The 18,878-nt window shown below is 37.6% G+C and overlaps 1 protein-coding gene across 1 annotated transcript in view; it reads left to right on the top strand.

Annotated features, from left to right (window-relative positions):
- CPNE8 (copine 8) overlaps nucleotides 1-18,878 on the top strand; it is a 294,507-nt gene that overhangs the window by 29,522 nt on the left and 246,107 nt on the right. Inside the window, exons 4-5 of the mRNA XM_055580543.1 lie at nucleotides 11,857-11,897; nucleotides 13,538-13,584. Of these exons, the coding sequence (XP_055436518.1) occupies nucleotides 11,857-11,897; nucleotides 13,538-13,584 (88 nt within the window). The remainder of the gene's footprint in view (nucleotides 1-11,856; nucleotides 11,898-13,537; nucleotides 13,585-18,878) is intronic.

Below are 18,878 nucleotides of genomic sequence, written 5' to 3'. Positions count from 1 at the left end.
TCTGTGACAACAGAATTCATGACTTTGATCTATTTTTCACATGTTATGTAGTTAGCTTCTCAAGCAAACATTGAATTGTGTGATTTTTCTTTACAGAAACTTTCAAGTGTTTCCCCTTTGCTTACAGAATGGGACCCAAGCACCTTAACATGCTGTTCAAAATCTTTCCTCATCCTGACCACACATCCCTTCCAGTCATGTCTCAGACATGAGGTCTAGCAAAAGTGGAGTATTTGCTAAATGCCAAACCTCTTGTGTGTACTCTCACTTCCCACTATTGTTGGTACTTTCCTTTGGGGTGAGACTTCACCTTCTTCCGGGCAATTTCTGTACCTATCCTTGCATATCAAGGTTAACTCATGATGTTTTACTGGATTTCTGAAACTGGAAATAATTTTCCTTCTTTGAGTTCTCACACTACATTTCCTATAAGTTCAGTTCAGTCAGTCAGTTGTGTCTGACTATTTGAGACCCCATGGAATGCAGCATGCAGTTCCCTGTCCATTACCAACTCCCAGAGCCTACTCAAACTCATATCCATCACGTCAGTGAGGCCATCAAACCATCTCATCCTCTGTCGTCATCTTCTCCTCCCTTCAGTCTTTCACAGCATCAGGGTCTTTTCCAATGAGTCTGTTCTTCACATCAGGTGACCAAAGTATTGGAGTTTCAGCTTCAATATCAGTCCTTCCAATGAATATTCAGGACTGATTTCCTTTAGGATTCACTGGTGGGATCTCCTTGCAGTCCAAGGGACTCTCAAGAGTCTTCTCCAACACCACAGTTCAAAAGCATCAATTCTTTGGCACTCAGCTTTCTTTACAGTCCAACTCTCACATCCATACATGACTACTGGCAAAACCATAGCTTTGACTAGACGGACTTTTGTTGGCAAAGTAATGTCTCTGCTTTTTAATAAGCTGTCTAGGTTGGTCATAGCTTTTCTTCCAAGAAGCAAACACCTTTTTATTTCATGGCTGCAGTCACCATCTGCAGTGATTTGTGAGCCCAAGAAAATAAAGTCTCTCACTGTTTTCATTGTTTCCCCATCTGTTTGCCATGAAGTGATGGGACCTAGTGTTCTGAATGTTGAGTTTTAAATCAACTTTTTCACTCTCTTCTTTCACTTTCATCAAGAGGCTCTTTAATTCATCACTTTCTGCCGTAAGGGTGGTGTCATCTGCATTTCTGAGGTTATTGATATTTCTCCCAGCAATCTTGATTCCAGCTTGGGCTTCATCCAGTCCAGTGTTTCTCATGATGTACTCTGCATATAAGTTAAATAAGCAGGGTGACAATATACAGCCTTGACGTACTCCTTTTCCTATATGGAACCAGTCTGTTGTTCCATGTCCAGTTCTAACTGTTGCTTCCTGACCTACATACAGATTTCTCAAGAGGCAGGTCAGGTGATCTGGTATTCCCATCTGTTGAAGAATTTTCCACAGTTTGTGGTGATTCACACAAAGGGACTCAGGCATACATATATGTGTATTCATTCTCCCCCAAGTCCCCTTCCCATCCAGGCTGGCACATAAATTTGAGCAGAGTTCCATGTCCTATACTATAGGTCTTTGTTGTTTATCTGTTTTGTGTATAATAGTGTGTATTGACCTTTCCGAAGTCCCTAACTATCCCTTTCCCCCAGGCAACCATAAGTTTGTTTTCTAAGTCTGGGAGTCACAAAGTTCATTTGTATCATTTTCTTTGGGATTCCTCATATAAAGGATGTCATATGATATTTTGCCTCTGTCTGATCTACTTCACTCAGTATGACACTCTCTAGGTTCGTCCATATTGCTGCAAATACATTATTTCATTTATTTTAATGGCTGAGTACTGTTCCATTGTAATTATATACCACATCTTTTGTCGATGTACATGTAGGTTGCTTCTATGAATTGGCTCTTCTAAACAGTACTGAAATGAACACTGGGGTGCATGTATATTTTGGGCCATGTTTTTCTATAGATATATGCCCACAAGTGGGATTTCAGGGTCATATGGTACCTATATATTTAGTTTTTTAAGGAATTTCCATACTTCTCTCCATAGTGGCTGTACCAGTTTACATTCCTACCAACAGTGCAAGAGAGTTCCCGTCCTTCCACATCCTCTATAGCATTTGTTGTTTGTAGATGCATGGGCTTATTTCTGGGTTTTCTATCCTGTTCCATTGATCTGTATTTCTGTTTTTGTGCCAGGACCATACTGTTGTGATGACTGTGGTTCTGAAGTGGAGTCTGAAGTCAGGGAGCCGGATTAGCACTGCTTTTGCTGCATGCCGTAAATGTTGGACTGTTGTGCTTTCATTTTTGTTTGTCTCTAGGTAATTTTTTAATTTCTTTTTCAATTTCTTCAGTGATCCAGTGGTTGTTTAGTATCATATTGTGTAGCTGCCACATGTTTGTGTTTCTTAGAGGTTTTTTCTTGTAATTTATTTCTAATCTCATAGAATTGTGATCAGAAAACATGCTTGATATGATTTTGATTTTTTTAATTTACCAAAGCTTGCCCTGTGGCCCAGCTTGTGGCCAGTCTTGGAGAATGCTCCATGATTGCTTGAGAAGACTGTGTATTCTGCTGCTTTTAGATGGAATGCTCTATAAATATCAGTTAAGTCCAACTCATCTAAAGTGTCATTTAAGACCTGTGTTTCCTTATTGATTTTATTTCTGAATTATCTGTCCATTGAAGAAAGTGGTAAAGTCTCCCACTATTGTGTTATTGTCGATTTTGTCCTTTATGTTTATTGGTATTTACCTTACATACTGAGGTGCTCCTATATTGGGTGAATTTGGATTTATAATTGTTATATCTTCTTCTTGGATTGAACCCTTGATCATTATGTAATGTCCTTCTTTGTCTTTTATAACAGTCTTTGTTTTAAAGTATATTTTGTCTGATATGAGTATTGTTCTGAAAGGTTGTTGTTGAATCATGCGAAGACACTGGGATTCTTGGCCCCCGGAGGAGAAGAAATTCAATCCGGGGCCAGAGACGAGGCTTGATCGCTCAGAGCTTCTGTGTAATAAAGTTTTATTAAAGTATAAAGAAGATAGAGAAAGCTTCTGACATAGGCATCAGAAGGGGGCAGAAAGAGTACCCGCTTGCTAGTGTTAACAATGAAGTTATATAATCCAAAGAATGTCTGGAGGTTGTAAAGACCTCATCAGACCTACTCCCATAATTTACATTTTAAGATAACACTGTCCTCAGGCAGGATACATCCTTGTAAAGACCAGGTCTACTCCCATAATTTACATTTTAAGATAACAGAAGGTTTAATCCAGAGACTGTCCTTAGGCAGGATACATTATTGTTATATAATCCTAAGGAATGTGGAGAAAGAAAAAGGCTTGTCCTTTCTTCCTCGAGAATTCCAGACCCTTCTCTCCTTGGGAACCCCTAGACTCCTTATCAACCTGCCTAGGAAATGACTCCCTCAGTTCCTCCAGCTTTCTTATGATTTCCATTTGAATGAAGTACCTTCTACCATTCCCTTACTTTAGTCTGTAAGTGTCCACAGCCCTAAGGTGGGTCTATTGTAGACAATATATGTATGGGTCTTGTTTTTGTATCCACCCTTCCAGTCTATGACTTTTGGTTGGAACATTTAATCCATTTACATTTAAGATAATTATCAATATGTATGAACCTATTGCAACTCTGTTCATTTTTTTGAATTTGTTTTTGTAGATTTTTTCCTTCTCTTGTGTTTCCTGCCTATAGAAATTCCTTTAGCATTTGTTGAAAAGCTGGTTTAGTGGTGTTGAATTCTTTAAACTCTTGCTAGTCCTGAAAGTGCTTAATTTCTCCATGAAATCTGAACAAGAGTCTTATTAGGTAGAGAATTCTTGGTTGTAGGTTCTTCCCTTTCATCACTTGGAATATATCATGCCATCTGCTTCTGGCATGTTGTTTCTGTTGAGAAATTGTCTGATAACCTTATGGCGTTTCCCTTGTATGTTGTCTTTTTGTCCCTTGTTGGTTTTAATATTTTATGTTTGTCTTTAATTTTTTCAGTTTGATTACTGTATGTCTGGGTTTGTCCCTCCTTGACTTTATCCTGCTTTGAACTCTGCCTTCCTAGACTTAGTTGACTATTTCCTTTCCTATTTTGGGCAAATGTTCAGCTATTATCTCTTCAAATATTTTCTTGGGTCCTTTCTCTCTTCTCCCTCTGGAACCTCTATATTGTGAAGGTGCATTTAATGTCATCCCAGAGGTCTCTTAGGCTCTCTTCATTTCTTTTCACTTTTTCTTTTTCTATATTCAGTTTTGCAGCATATGCTTCCACCATTCTGTCTTCCAGGTCACTTATCCATTTTTTTGCTTCAGTTATTCTGCTATTGATTCCTTCTAGTGTATTGTTCGTTTCTGTATGTTTGTTCTTTGGTTTAGTTTAGTTGCATTGAAGTTTAAATGGAATCACTATTTTCCTATTAGAGAAAGAGAAGCCTCAGATGTCGCTTTTAGGGGCTAAGTGGCTGTTCAGTCTTGGTATGCCACTTAAGAATAAAAACTCTAATGGTCAAGAAAACTGTAATATTCATTTTGGCCACTCCACACAGTTCAGTGCTAATATCTATGTGAGAAGCTATCTTAAAATTGGCAGGTGGCTTGTTGAGCCTAAAATCAGAGTAAGCAAGGTTGTCCAATGAGGTAACTGGCTATTGTCATCAAGGGAAGGTCGCTATATGCATTGGTCTGTTTTAAGAGACTAGTATCAGTGATGATTGAATAATAAAGGGAAAAGTCAGGGAAGCTTTTCTCCTGGATGGTGCTGGAAAGATGTTACTAAACTCTTGCTTATCTTTTCCTATTTCAGGCTTCATGCAAAATATGCTCTTGCATTAACCTAGTATTTCTTCATACAAGTTAGAGTTTAATTCATTGGGCTTCAGCTTTAGTTGTGCTGTTTCAATCATACTCAAGTCCAGGCATTTTAATTGCAATTTGAGATGAGTGGTTACTGGAACAACTCATGCAATTCACAGATCAAAGTTTTGATTAGGTTATTTCTTCAGGTAAGTTTTCTAACTCATACACTCTATTTTTCCATAATTTCTTTTTAGGAGTTTGTTCTCTTCCTTGGTTTATCTACATCAAGATTTATAGAATAGAAGGGGCTGTTCAAGATTTTAACTTAATGTTCAGTTCAACTTCACATTATAAAATTGTAGGCATAATATTAAAGGCATCCTAACTCAAGCAAATGACAACACCATGGAGGGAAGTGTATTTAGCCTTCCTATGTAAGAGCTGATGAGGAGTGGGGTGTGTGTGTGTGTGTGTGTGTGTGTTATTTTTTTCTTAAGAACTGTTTTATATAGAAAAAATAATATTTTTCTGAAAGTAAATACAGTTATGTTTGGCTTCCTATCCTAGTTCTTTTTGTTCATTGCATAGGTGGCATCTCTCTTCTTATTAGTCTATAAACAATATTGTATGTATACTCTTTTGACACAACCAACAGGGATAAGATGAAACCTTTCCTTTCACATTTCCAACACTTGTAGGAAAACAGGTGTTTCTCTCAGACTTCTCCAGACAATGTAGCATTTTGTAAAGTTGAGAGAAACTGGGTTCCAAAAGTTGACTTCTTTGGAATATTTCATACAGGGCTGTGTGCTCTTAATCATTTACTCAATGTCTTTGAGCCTCAACTTAGTTTCTATTTCTTTTTTTTTTTAATAACATAGCCATTGGAATAATACTTCTCATTTAATTTAATGTGGGTGTTTTGCATCTATATTAAGGAGAAAAAAATCGTTGCATTTCTGTCATCAATCCAAACTTTGTGATTCATTTTGATAATCACTGGTCTTTTGCAGTGTATATAGCATTTAAGAATATTTGTCTTTTCCAAACTTTAAAAATTATACAGTTCAATTAGTTCAGTCACTCAGTCATGTCCGACTCTTTGTGACCCCATGGACTGCAACCGGCCAACCTCTCTGTCCATCACAAATACTGGAGTTTACCCAAACTCACGTCTGTTGAGTCGGTGATGCCATCCAACCATCTCATCCTCTGTCATCCCTTTCTCCTCCCGCCCTCAGTCTTTCCCAGCATCAGGGCCTTTTCCAATGAGTCAGCTCTTTGTATCAGGTGGAACCGTATTGGAGTTTCAGCTTCAACATCAGTCCTTCCAATGAACACCCAGGACTGATCTCCTTTACGATGAACTGATTGGAGCTGCTTGTAGTCCAAGGGACTCTCAAGAGTCTTCTCCAGCACCACAGTTCAAAAGCATCATTCTTCGGTGCTCAGCTTTTTTTATAATCCAACTCTCACATCCATACACAACTACTGGAAAAATCATAGCTTTGACTACACGGACCTTTGTTGGCTGTGAAGTCTCTGCTTTTTAATATGCTGTCTATGTTGGTCATAGCTTTTCTTCCAAGGAGCAAGCTTCTTTTTATTTCATGGTTGCATTCACCATCTACAGTGATATTGGAGCCCAAAAAATAAAGTTAGCCACTGTTTCCACCGTTTCCCCATCTATTTGCTGTGAACTGATGGGACCGGATGCCATGATCTTAGTTTTCTGAATGTTGAGCTTTTAGCCAACTTTTTCACCCTCCTCTTTCACTTTCATCAACAGGCTCTTTAGTTCTTCTTCACTTTCTGCCATAAGGGTGGTGTCATCTGCATATCTGAGGTTATGGATATTTTTCCCAGCAATCTTGATTCCAGCTTGTGGTTCCTTCAGCCCAGCGTTTCTCATGATGTACTCTGCATTTAAGTTAAATAAGCATGATGACAGTATACAGCCTTGACGTACTCCTTTTCCTATCTGGAACCAGTCTGTTGTTCCATGTCCAGTTCTAACTGTTGCTTCCTGACCTGCATACAGATTTCTCAAGAGGCAGGTCTGGTGGTCTGGTATTCCCATCTCTTTCAGAATTTTCCACAGTTTATTGTGATCCACACAGTCAAAGACTTTGACATAGTCAATAAAGCAGAAACAGATGTTTTTCAGGAACTCTCTTGCTTTTTCGATGATGCAATGGATGTTGGCAATTTGATTTCTGGTTCCTCTGCCTTTTCTAAAATCAGCTTGAACATCTGGAATTTCATGGTTCACGAATTGCTGAAGCCTGGCTTGGAGAATTTTGAGCATTACTTTACTAGCGTGTGAGATGAGTGCAATTGTGTGGTAGTTTGAGCATTCTTTGGCTTTGCCTTTCTTTGGGAGTGGAATGAAAACTGACCTTTTCCAGTCTTGTGGCCACTGCTGAGTTTTCCAAATTTGCTGGCATATTGAGTGCAGCACTTTCACACCTTCATCTTTCAGAATTTGAAATAGGTCAACTGGAATTCCATTACCTCCACTAGCTTTGTTGGTAGTGATAGTTCCTAAAGCCCACTTGACTTCACATTCCGGGATGTCTGGCTCTAGGTGAGTGATCACACCATCATGATTATCTGGGTTGTGAAGATCTTTTTTGTACAGTTCTTCTGTGCATTCTTGCCACCTCTTAATATCTTCTGCTTCTGTTAGGTCCCTACCATTTCCCTCCTCTATTGATCCCATCTTTGCATGAAATGTCCCCTTGGTATCTCTAGTTTTCCTGAAGAGATAACTAGTCTTGCCCATTCTATTATTTTCCTCTATTTCTTTGCACTGATCACTGAATAAGGCTTTACCCTCTCTCCTTGCTATTCTTTGGAACTCTGCATTCCAAATGGGTATATCTTTCCTTTTCTCCTTTGCTTTTCACTTCTCTTCTTTTCAAAGCTATTTGTAAGGCCTCCTCAGACAGCCATTTTGCTTTTTTTGCTTTTCTTTTTCTTGGGGATGATCTTGCTCCTTGTCTCCTGTACAATGTCATGAACCACCATCCATAGTTCATCAAGCACTCTGTGTATCAGATCTAGTTCCTTAAATCTATTTCTCACTTCCTGTGTATAATCATAAGGGATTTGATTTAGGTCATACCTGAAAGGTCTACTGGTTTTCCCCACTTTCTTCAAGTTAAGTCTGAATTTGGCAATAAGGAATTCATGATCTGAGCCACCGTCAGTTCCCAGTCTGTTTTTTGCTAACTGTATAGAGCTTCTCCATGTATGGCTGCAAAGAATATAATCAATCTGATTTCATTGTTTGCCATCTGGGTGATGTCCACGTGTAGAGTCTTCTCTTGTGTTGTTGGAAAGAGGGTGTTTGCTATGACCAGTGCATTCTCTTGGCAAAACTCTATTAGCCTTAACCTTCTTCATTCTGTACTCCAAGGCCAAATTTTCCCATTACTCCAGGTGTTTCTTGACTTCCTACTTTTGCATTCCAGTCCCCTATAATGAAAAGGACATCTTTTTTGGGTGTTAGTTCTAGAAGGTCTTATAGGTCTTCATAGAACCGTTCAACTTCAGCTCCTTCAGTGTTACTGTTTGGGGAATAGACTTGGATTACCATGATATTGAATGGTTTCCCTTGGAAACAAACCGAGATCATTCTGTTGTTTTTGAGATTGCATCCAAGTCCTGCGTTTTGGACTCTTTTGTTGACTAAGATGACTACTCCTTTTCTTCTAAGGTGTTCTTGCCCACAGTGTAGATATAATGGTCATCTGAGTTACATTCACCCATTCCAGTCCATTTTAGTTTGCTGATTCCTAAAATGTCCTTTTTCACTCTTTTTTTTTTATTTAACTTTATTTTTATTTATTTTTATTTTATTTTTTATCTTTACAATATTGTATTGGTTTTGCCATATATCAACATGAATCTGCCACAGGTATACACGTGCTCCCCATCCTGAACCCTCCTCTCTCCTCCCTCCCTGTACCATCCCTCTGGGTTGTCCCAGTGCACCAGCCCCAAGCATCCAGTATCGTGCATCAAACCTGGACTGGTAACTCATTTCATATATGATATTATACATGTTTCAATGCCATTCTCCCAAATCATCCCACCCTCTCCCTCTCCCACAGAGTCCAAAAGACTGTTCTATACATCAGTGTCTCTTTTGCTATCTTGTATACAGGGTTATTGTTATCATCTTTCTAAATTCCATATATATGCATTAGTATACTGTATTGGTGTTTTTCTTTCTGGCTTACTTCACTCTGTATAATCGGCTCCAGTTTCATCCACCTCATTAGAACTGATTCAAATGTATTCTTTTTAATGTCTGAGTAATACTCGATTGTGTATATGTACCACAGCTTTCTTTTCCATTCATCTGCTGATGGACATCTAGGTTGCTTCCATGTCCTGGCTATTATAAACAGTGCTGCGATGAACATTGGGGCACAAGTGTCTCTTTCAATTCTGGTTTCCTCAGTGTGTATGCCCAGCAGTGGGATTGCTGGGTCATAAGGCAATTCTATTTCCAGTTTTTTTAAGGAATCTCCACACTGTTCTCCATAGTGGCTGTACTAGTTTGCATTCCCACCAACAGTGTAAGAGGGTTCCCTTTTCTCCACACCCTCTCCAGCATTTATTGCTTGTAGACTTTTGGATCGCAGTCATTCTGACTGGCATGAAATGGTACCTCATAGTGGTTTTGATTTGCATTTCTCTGATAATGAGCGATGTTGAGCATCTTTTCATGTGTTTGTTAGCCATCTGTACGTCTTCTTTGGACAAATGTCTATTTAGTTCTTTGGCTCATTTTTTGATTGGGTCGTTTATTTTTCTGGAATTGAGCTGTAGGAGTTGCTTGTATATTTTTGAGATTAGCTGTTTGTCATTTGCTTCATTTGCTATTATTTTCTCCCATTCGGAAGTCTGTCTTTTCACCTTGCTTATAGTTTCCTTTGTTGTGCAGAAGCTTTTAAGGTTAATTAGGTCCCATTTGTTTATTTTTGCTTTTATTTCCAATATTCTGGGAGGTGAGTCATAGAGGATCCTGCTGTGATGTCGGAGAGTGTTTTGCCTATGTTCTCCTCTAGGAGTTTTATGGTTTCTGGTCTTATGTTTGGATCTTTAATCCATTTTGAGTTTATTTTTGTGTATGGTGTTAAAAAGTGTTCTAGTTTCTTTCTTTTACAAGTGTTTGACCAGTTTTCTCTTGCCATCTCCTGTTTGACCACTTCCAATTTGCCTAGATTCATGGACCTAACATTTCAGATTCCTATACAATATTACTCTTTATAGTATCAGCCCTTGCTTCTATCACCAGTCACATCCACAACTGGGTGTTGTTTTTGCTTGGGCTCCATCCCTTCATTCTTTCTGGAATTATTTCTCCACGATCTCCAGTAGCATATTGAGCACCTACCGACCTGGGGAGTTCATCTTTCAGTGTCCTATCTTTATGGCTTTTCATAGTGTTCATGGGGTTCTCAAGGCAAGAATACTGAAGTGGCTTTCTATTCCCTTCTCTAGTGCACCACATTTTGTCAGAACTCTCCACCATGACCTGACCGTCTTGAGTGGCCCTACGTAGCATGGCTTAGTTTCATTGAATTAGACAAGGCTGTGGTCCATGTGATCAGATCATAGTTTCAGTCTGTCTGCCCTCTGATGCACTCTTTCAGCACCTACTGTCTTACTGGGGTTTTTCTTACCTTGAACTTGGGGTATCTCTTAACGGCTGCTCCAGCAAAGGGCAGCCACTGCTCCTTACCTTGGATGTGGGGTATCTCCTCTTGGCCGCTCGCCACTCCAGCACTGCGCAGCCACCTCTCACCACTCCAGCACCTCGTAGCCACTGCATAAATTAATCTTTGAGGAATTAAATCTAGTCAGAAGTAGTCTATTCTATGTTGTTCATATGATCAATGTATAGCTGAAATTTATTATCAAAGAGCAATGAGAAATTCAAATTGCAAAGTTTAGGGACTAAGTTATGAAGAGTTTATGGGGTTTTTTTTCTCATATAAAGGATATAAATTTTTTGTTTGTTTTTGACCTTACCACTATATGTTATGGATCCTAATGGCTAAAAGAAATAATTTTCAAATAAAGTTTATGATTAAGAATATTTATCTTTATCATTGTTAGAAATCCATTATTTTCTGTTTGTGGTTAAAGATTGTATGGGTTTTTTTTTTTTTTTTTTAAGATAAGTAAGGTACTAGAATCACATTTTTTTCATTTATATGTGTATAACACAGTTTTTGAATTCTAAGCTCGCTGCAATATTTGTACTGTCTCTCCTTGATTTTTATGAACTCTGAAAGAAAGAGCTGAATTACATTTTTTAAGGACACTTAATGAGCAAAACTAGACACAGAGAAAACTAGAAAATTTCCACTTAAGTGGAGCACTTCCTTTATAAATATATAACAAAGTATATTCTCAAATGGAAATGTTTTAAAAATTTACTGTTTTTTCAGTCACTGCTGAAGTCATAGTCTCTGCTTAAGGGACAAGTGGATTACTTTAATTTGATTTCTGACTAGTGGTCTTTGAAACTGACAGTTCCAAATACAAACATTTCTGATGGTTTCTTTTCTTTTTGAGAATATTTGAAGATGTAGTCTGATTTTCTTTCTTTTTTTTTTTTTTTTTTGGTGTGTGCTGTTCTGTTGATTGTATTTTCTCAGTGTATCATGATTCCATGGAAAGAGTAATTTTTAAGAACCTGGAATATGAAAGTGTATCAGGTTGATAAGAAAAAAAGCATTTCAAATATTAAGCATGGTACTGATAAATGCACATGAGTGGTATTCTTGGTAGAAAAATAGGACAGGGTAAACATGAGATTTTTATTGTAAGTATTAAATATAAAAATGTAATATAGATTTTATAAATCATTACCAGTTAGTGGAGGATGACTATCCAGCACAAATTTAAATTTTAGAACTTCTAAGTCATTACATTACATTTATATGTTTATACCTTTATATAAATATTTTGGTATTACATTTATCTAGTATTTTCTTTTTTCTTCAACAGAAATCTTCTGGACAGAGACACGTTTTCTAAATCTGATCCAAGTAAGTATTTAACTTGCTTTTTGAAATAGTCTATTCAGGAGGAGAAGGGGGCAACAGAGGATGAGATGGTTCAATGGCATCACTGACACAATGGACATGAGTTTGAGCAAACTCTGGGCGATAGTGAAAAAAAAAAAGGAAGCTTGGTGTGCTGTGGTTCATGGGGTCAGGAGTTGGACACGACTCAGCAACTGAACAACAACAATTTATTTTACTTACTTGATTTTGTAAAAAGTTGTATGAAAATTATAATTTTCACTTAAATATTGTCTTAAAGACTATAAAGTAAGGAGGAATATGGTCTCAGGCTCTGCATTCTTATCTACCTGGGCAGTACTCTGGCTAAAGACAGGGAATTGCTTAGCATTTAAAGACTAAGAAGAAAATACAAATGACTCCAATGCAGGACAATTCATTTTGAAATTAAAACCTCATTGTAAAGCCATATAATAGAAATTATATTTGAAAGGCAGCTGTAATGGGCCATAATTCTAAGTGTTCAAGTCACAGAGTAACAATTTTCCTTTTTTTGTGAATAAAGGAAGTATATAAAGTCATGTATAACCAAATGAATTATATAACATCTTGAATGAGTTGAATTTTTTTATTACTAATTACGTTTTTATTGAAAACTGGAGATGAATTGTACAATGAAAGCCAATTTTAATTAGAAAACAATAGAAATAATGTATAAATCAAAAAAAGAAGTTGATATCCAGTTGCTCTCCATCTCTACAAATGTATGAAACTGTGTGTTTTAATGACGGGAGAGAGGTGTTTTCAGTTGATGAAAGAATTCTTGAGATTGTCACTGGAGAAAAGGCATTACAATTGTGAGTATTTAAAGTTCCTAGGACTCATTAGTAAGTGCATGGGATATTTTTATCCCTTAATCTTTACTCTAGACTCTTAATCTACTTTTTTTTGGACTTCTGTTTGTGGTTGACAGGATTTCTTGTTTACAAACATTGAGGATAGGAGTTGCAGATGTTAAATTTAACATTTGATTTGGTGCAGATTTTCCTTCCTATGATGCTTCTTAGGATTTCAAGTATCCTAGGAAGAGCATGACCTATGACTGGTAACAGTGAAATACTCCAAAACTGTTTGCATGTGTGTTAGTTGCTCAGTTGTATCCAACTCTTTGAGACCCCATGGACTATAGCCCACCAGGCTCCTCCATCCATGGAATTTTCCAGGCCAGAGAACTGGAGTGGGTTGCTATTCCCTTCAGTAGGGGATTTTCCTAACCTAGGAACTGAACCCTGGTCTCCTGCATTGCAGGCAGATTCTTTACCAGCTGAGCCCGCAGAGAATTCACAAAACTATTTAACCTTAGTTTAAAAAAAAAAATCATCTACATTTGTAGCATAATGTAATTGAAGACGTTAGCAAATAACTATTATATTTTTGTGCCAAGACCTATACACGTTAAGGTCTAAAGACCTGTTATTGTTTTTTTGCTTATTTAAAAATTTTTAATCGTGATGATTTATTAGCAATTTTCTTGCCAGAGTAAGGTGAGGTATTAAGAACTAATTTTAACATACCTTTTGGACAGCTGAAAAATAAATTGGGTTTGTTCACTTGATATGTATGAAAAATGTTTAGCTATATTTATTTTTTTCATCTTTTTGTAGTTTGTGTCTTATATACACAAGGAGTTGGAAATAAAGAATGGAGAGAGGTAAGAATTGGAATTTTAAAAATATGGTTTTTATGCTGTAAGACATGGTATAAATTACAATGTAATCAAGATGATACTTTTCTGTTTTTAGTTATTTTAAGTCATTTTCAACCCAAAGATTGAATTTCTTTTTAAATTTATTTCATTTTAATTTGATGAAAGCAATTTTTGTGTTTTGTTTTTAATAGTCTTCAATGTTTACCTCATTTATGATCTTTCTGTGAAATAATCTAGCCTTGATTTGTGTTTTCCTCAGTCTTACATAAATTTAGTATGATCAAATTCTTACACAGTTGAAGTGTGGGTTCAGTCTCACTTTTGAGGTCAACTGCTGATTTTATAAAATATGCTTTAAAGGATTTTAAGTCTGGTGATTGATATCAATTATCTGCTCCTATACAAGTAGTAACTTGTTATTTGAAAATAAAATAGAAACTCAGTTTCCTATCATTAGGTTGGTGCAAAAGTAATTGCAGTTTTGTATTGTTGAAATTGGCCATTTGATATTGGAATACATTCAAAATAAAGAAGGTTATGTCATACATCATTTTAATGGGCATTTCTCTCTTTATTTATTTTTTCACTAATGACTTATTGCTTGGTGTAATATTACTTGTTTATTTTATATTTATTTTAAACTATGTAAATGATGTTAGACAAATTGAAAATTCATGCAGTTTTATTATTTGAGTACAAAATGGGTTGTAAAGCAGCTCACAACATGAACAATGCATTTGGCCTGGAAATTGTTAACAAATGTACAATGCAGTGGTGGTTCAAGAAGTTCTGCAGAGGAGGCAAGAGTCTTGAAGTTGAGAAGTGTAATCACTGGCCATCGGAAGTTGAGAACAACCAATTGAGAGCCATCATCGAAGCAGACCCTCTTACAACTAAATGAGAAGCTGCCCAAGAACTTAACATCAACCATTCTATGGTCATTTGGCATTTGAAGCAAATTGGAAAGGTGAAAAAGCCTGATACGTTTATCATGCCTCATGAGCTGACCAAAAATCAAAACAAGCATTTTTGAAGTCATGTCTTATTCTACACAATAATAATGAGGCATTTCTTAACTGGATTGTGAACTGTGACAAAAAGTGGATATTTTTATGATAACTGGCAATGACCAGCTCAGTGCTTGGACAAAGAAGAAACTCTATAGCACTTTCCAAAACCAAACTTATACCAAAAAAAAATCTCATGGTCTGCTGCTGGTCTCATCCACTACAGCTTTCTGAATTCCAGTGAAATCCTTACATCTAAGAAGTATGCTCAACAAATTGATGAAATGCATTAAAAACTATAATGCCTGCAACTGGCACTGGTCAACAGAAAATATCCAATTCTTCTCTATGGCAAACCAGACGGCATGTTGCACAACCAAAGCTTCAAAAGTTGAACAAATTAGGATATGAACTTTTACCTCATCCACCATATTTGCCTAACCTCTCACCAACCACCACTTCTTCAAGCATCTCTATAACATTTTGCAGGGAAAACACTTCCACAACCAGCAGGATATAGAAAATTCTTTCCAAGAATTTGTCAAATTCCAAAACATGGATTTTTATGCTACAGGAATAAGCAAACTTATTTCTCATTGGCAAAAATGTGTTGATTGTAATGGTTCCTATTTTGATTAATAAAGGTATATTTGAGCCTAGTTATAATGATTTGAAATTCACAGCCTGAACACATAATTACATCTGCACCAACCTAAATACAAATTAGGGAACATTTCATGCAAAGATGGGCTCAATAAAGGACAGAAATCATAGGGACCTAACAGAGGCAGAAGATATTAAGAGGTGGCAAGAATACACAGACTGTACAAAAAAGATCTTCACAACCCAGATAATCACAATGGTGTGATCACTCACCTAGAGCCAGACATCCTGGAATGTGATGTGGAATGGAATGTCAAAGTGGGCCTTAGGAAGCCTGGAATGGAAAGATGGAAAGTCAAGTGGGCCTTAGGAAGCATCGCTATGAACAAAGCTAGTGAGGTGATGGGATTCCAGTTGAGCTATTTCAAATCCTGAAAGATGATGCTGTGAAGTGCTGCACTCAATATGCCAGCTAATTTGGAAAACTCAGCAGTGGCCACAGGACTGGAAAAGGCCAGTTTTCATTCCAATCTCAAAGAAAGGCAATGCCAAAGAATGCTCAAACTACCACAGAACTGCACTCATCTCACACACTAGTAAAGTAATGATCAAAATTCTCCAAGCCAGGCTTCAGCAATATGTGAACCGTGAACTTCAGATGTTCAAGTTGGTTTTAGAAAAGGCAAAGGAACCAGATATCAAATTGCCAACATCCAGTGGATCATCAAAAAAAGCAAGAGAGTTCCAGAAAACCATCTATTTCTGCTTTATTGACTATGCCAAAGCCTTTGACTGTGTGGATCACAATAAACTGTGGAAAATTCTGAAAGAGATGGGAATACCAGACCACCTGACCTGCCTCTTGAGAAATCTGTATGCACATCAGGAAGCAACAATTAGAACTGGACATGGAACAACAGACTGGTTCCAGATAGGAGAAGGAGTACATCAAGGCTGTATATTGTCACCATGCTTATTTAACTTATATGTAGAGTACATCATGAGAAACCCTGGGCTGGAGGAAGCACAAGCTGGAATCAAGATTACCGGGAGAAATATCAATAACCTCAAATATGCAGATGACACCACCCTTATGGCAGAAAGTGAAGAAGAACTAAAGAGCCTCTTGACAACAGTGAAAGAGGAGAGTGAAAACGTTTGCTTATAGCTCAACATTCAGAAAACTAAGATCATGGCATCTAGTCCCATCACTTCATGGGAAATAGATGGGGAAACAGTGGAAACAGTGGCTGACTTTATTTTTCTGGGCTCCAAAATCACTGTAGATGATGATTGCAGCCATGAAATTAAAAGATGCTTACTCCTTGGAAGGAAAGTTATGACCAACCCAGACAGCATATTCAAAAGCAAAGACATTACTTTGTCAACAAAGGTCCCTCTAGTCAAGGCTATGGTTTTTCCAGTGGTCATGTATGGATGTGAGAGTTGGACTATAAAGAAAGCTAGAGTGCCAAAGAATTGATGCTTTTGAACTGTGTTGTTGGAGAAGACTCTTTAGAGTCCCTTGGACTGCAAGGAGATCCATCCTAAAGGAGATCAGTCCTGGGTGTTCATTGGTAGGAATGATGTTGAAGCTGAAACTCCAATACTTTGGCCACCTGATGCGAGGAGCTGAGTCATTTGAGACAACCCTGGTGTTGGAAAGATTGAGGGCAGGAGGAGAAGGGGATGACAGAGGATGAGATGGTTGGATGCCATCACCAACTCAATGAACATGGGTTTGGGTGAAGTCTGGGAGTTAGTGATGGACAGGGAGACCTAGCGTGCTGTGTTTCATGTAGTCGGAAAGAGTCAGACACGACTGAGCGACTGAACTGAACTGAAATACAAATACTTTGTTTAATGGAGTAAAAGCAAGAAGGCAGAATTATACTTTTTCATGGTTAATTATTTTATTATTATTTATATCAGAGAGGTCTGTATGCAGGTCAGGAAGCAACAGTTAGAACTGGACATGGAACAACAGACTGGTTCCAAATAGGAAAAGGAGTACATCAAGGCTGTATATTGTCACCCTGCTTATTTAACTTATATGCAGAGTACATCATGAGAAACGCTGGACTGGAAGAAACACCAGCTGGAGTCAAGATTGCCGGGAGAAATATCAATCACCTCAGATATGCAGATGACACCACCCTTATGGCAGAAAGTGAAGAGGAACTAAAAAGCCTCTTGATGAAAGTGAAAGTGGAGAGTGAAAAAGTTGGCTTAAAGCTCAACATTCAGAAAATGAAGATCATGGCATCCAGTCCCATCACTTCATGGGAAATAGATGGGGAAACAGTGGAAACAGTGTCAGACTTTATTTTGGGGGGCACCAAAATGACTGCAGATGGTGACTGCAGCCATGAAATTAAAAGACACTTACTCCTTGGAAGGAAAGTTATGACCAACCTAGATAGCATATTCAAAAGCAGAGACATTACTTTGCCAACGAAGGTTCGTCTAGGCAAGGCTATGGTTTTTCCTGTGGTCGTGTATGGATGTGAGAGTTGGACTGTGAAGAAGGCTGAGCGCCGAAGAATTGATGCTTTTGAACTGTGGTATTGGAGAAGACTCTTGAGAGTCCCTTGACTGCAAGGAGATCCAACCAGTCCATTCTGGAGATCAGCCCTGGGATTTCTTTGGAGGGAATGATGCTGAAGCTGAAACTCCAGTACTTTGGGCACCTCGTGGGAAGAGTTGACTCATTGGAAAAGACTCTGATGCTGGGAGGGATTGGGGGCAGGAGGAGAAGGGGACAACAGAGGATGAGATGGCTGGATGGCATCACTGACTCGATGGACGTGAGTCTGAGTGAAGTCAGGGAGTTGGTGATGGACAGGGAGGCCTGGCGTGCTGCGATTCATGGGGTCGCAAAGAGTTGGACACGACTGAGCGACTGAACTGAACTGAATTGATGTGTAATATTGTATAAGTTACAGATGTACAATATACTGATTTGCAGATTTTAAAGGTTGTATTCCAATTATAGTTATTATAAAATATTGACTAAATTCTCTATGTTATGTAGAATATCTTTATAGCTTATTTCATACATAACAGTTTTTACCTTAGTCCTTAGTTTAAGGATCTTTTAACTTTAGTCTTTGTTCTCTACCCCTGAATTGCCTCTCCCACTTTCTCTCTCTCCCCATTGGTCACTGCTAGTTTCTTCTTTCTATCTGCGAATCATTTTCTCTTTGTTATATTCACTAGTTTGTTGTATTTTTTATATTCCACACATAAAGTAGCTTATTTCATTTAACAAAATATTCTCCAAGTCCATTCATGTTGTTGCAAATGTAAAATTTTATCATTTTTATATGGTTAAATATGCCATTATATGTATGTGTGTGTGTGTGTAGAGAGAGAGAGAGATACAGATATAGGTATATCTATATCATGTATTCCAGTTGAAGAACATGGTGTATTTTTCCATCTGTTTCATCTTCAGTTTCTTTCAGCAGCATCTTATAGTTTTCTGTGGATAGTATCATTTCAACTACAAACAGTGACAATCTTACTTCTTATTCCTTACCAATTTAGATTTCTTTGATAATTTTTTCCTGTTTACTTGCTATGGTTAAGATTTCCAATACTGTGTTGAACAAAACTGGTTAGAGTGGGCAACGTTTTCTTGTCCCTGACCTTAGAGGTAATTCTTTCAAATTTATACTCCAGTAC

The sequence above is a fragment of the Bubalus kerabau genome, chromosome 1 (assembly GCF_029407905.1).
Source record: "Bubalus kerabau isolate K-KA32 ecotype Philippines breed swamp buffalo chromosome 1, PCC_UOA_SB_1v2, whole genome shotgun sequence".
Taxonomy (NCBI): domain Eukaryota; kingdom Metazoa; phylum Chordata; class Mammalia; order Artiodactyla; family Bovidae; genus Bubalus; species Bubalus kerabau.
The sequence above is the reverse complement of the archived record's forward strand: the minus strand, read 5'-3'. Positions and strand labels throughout refer to the sequence as shown.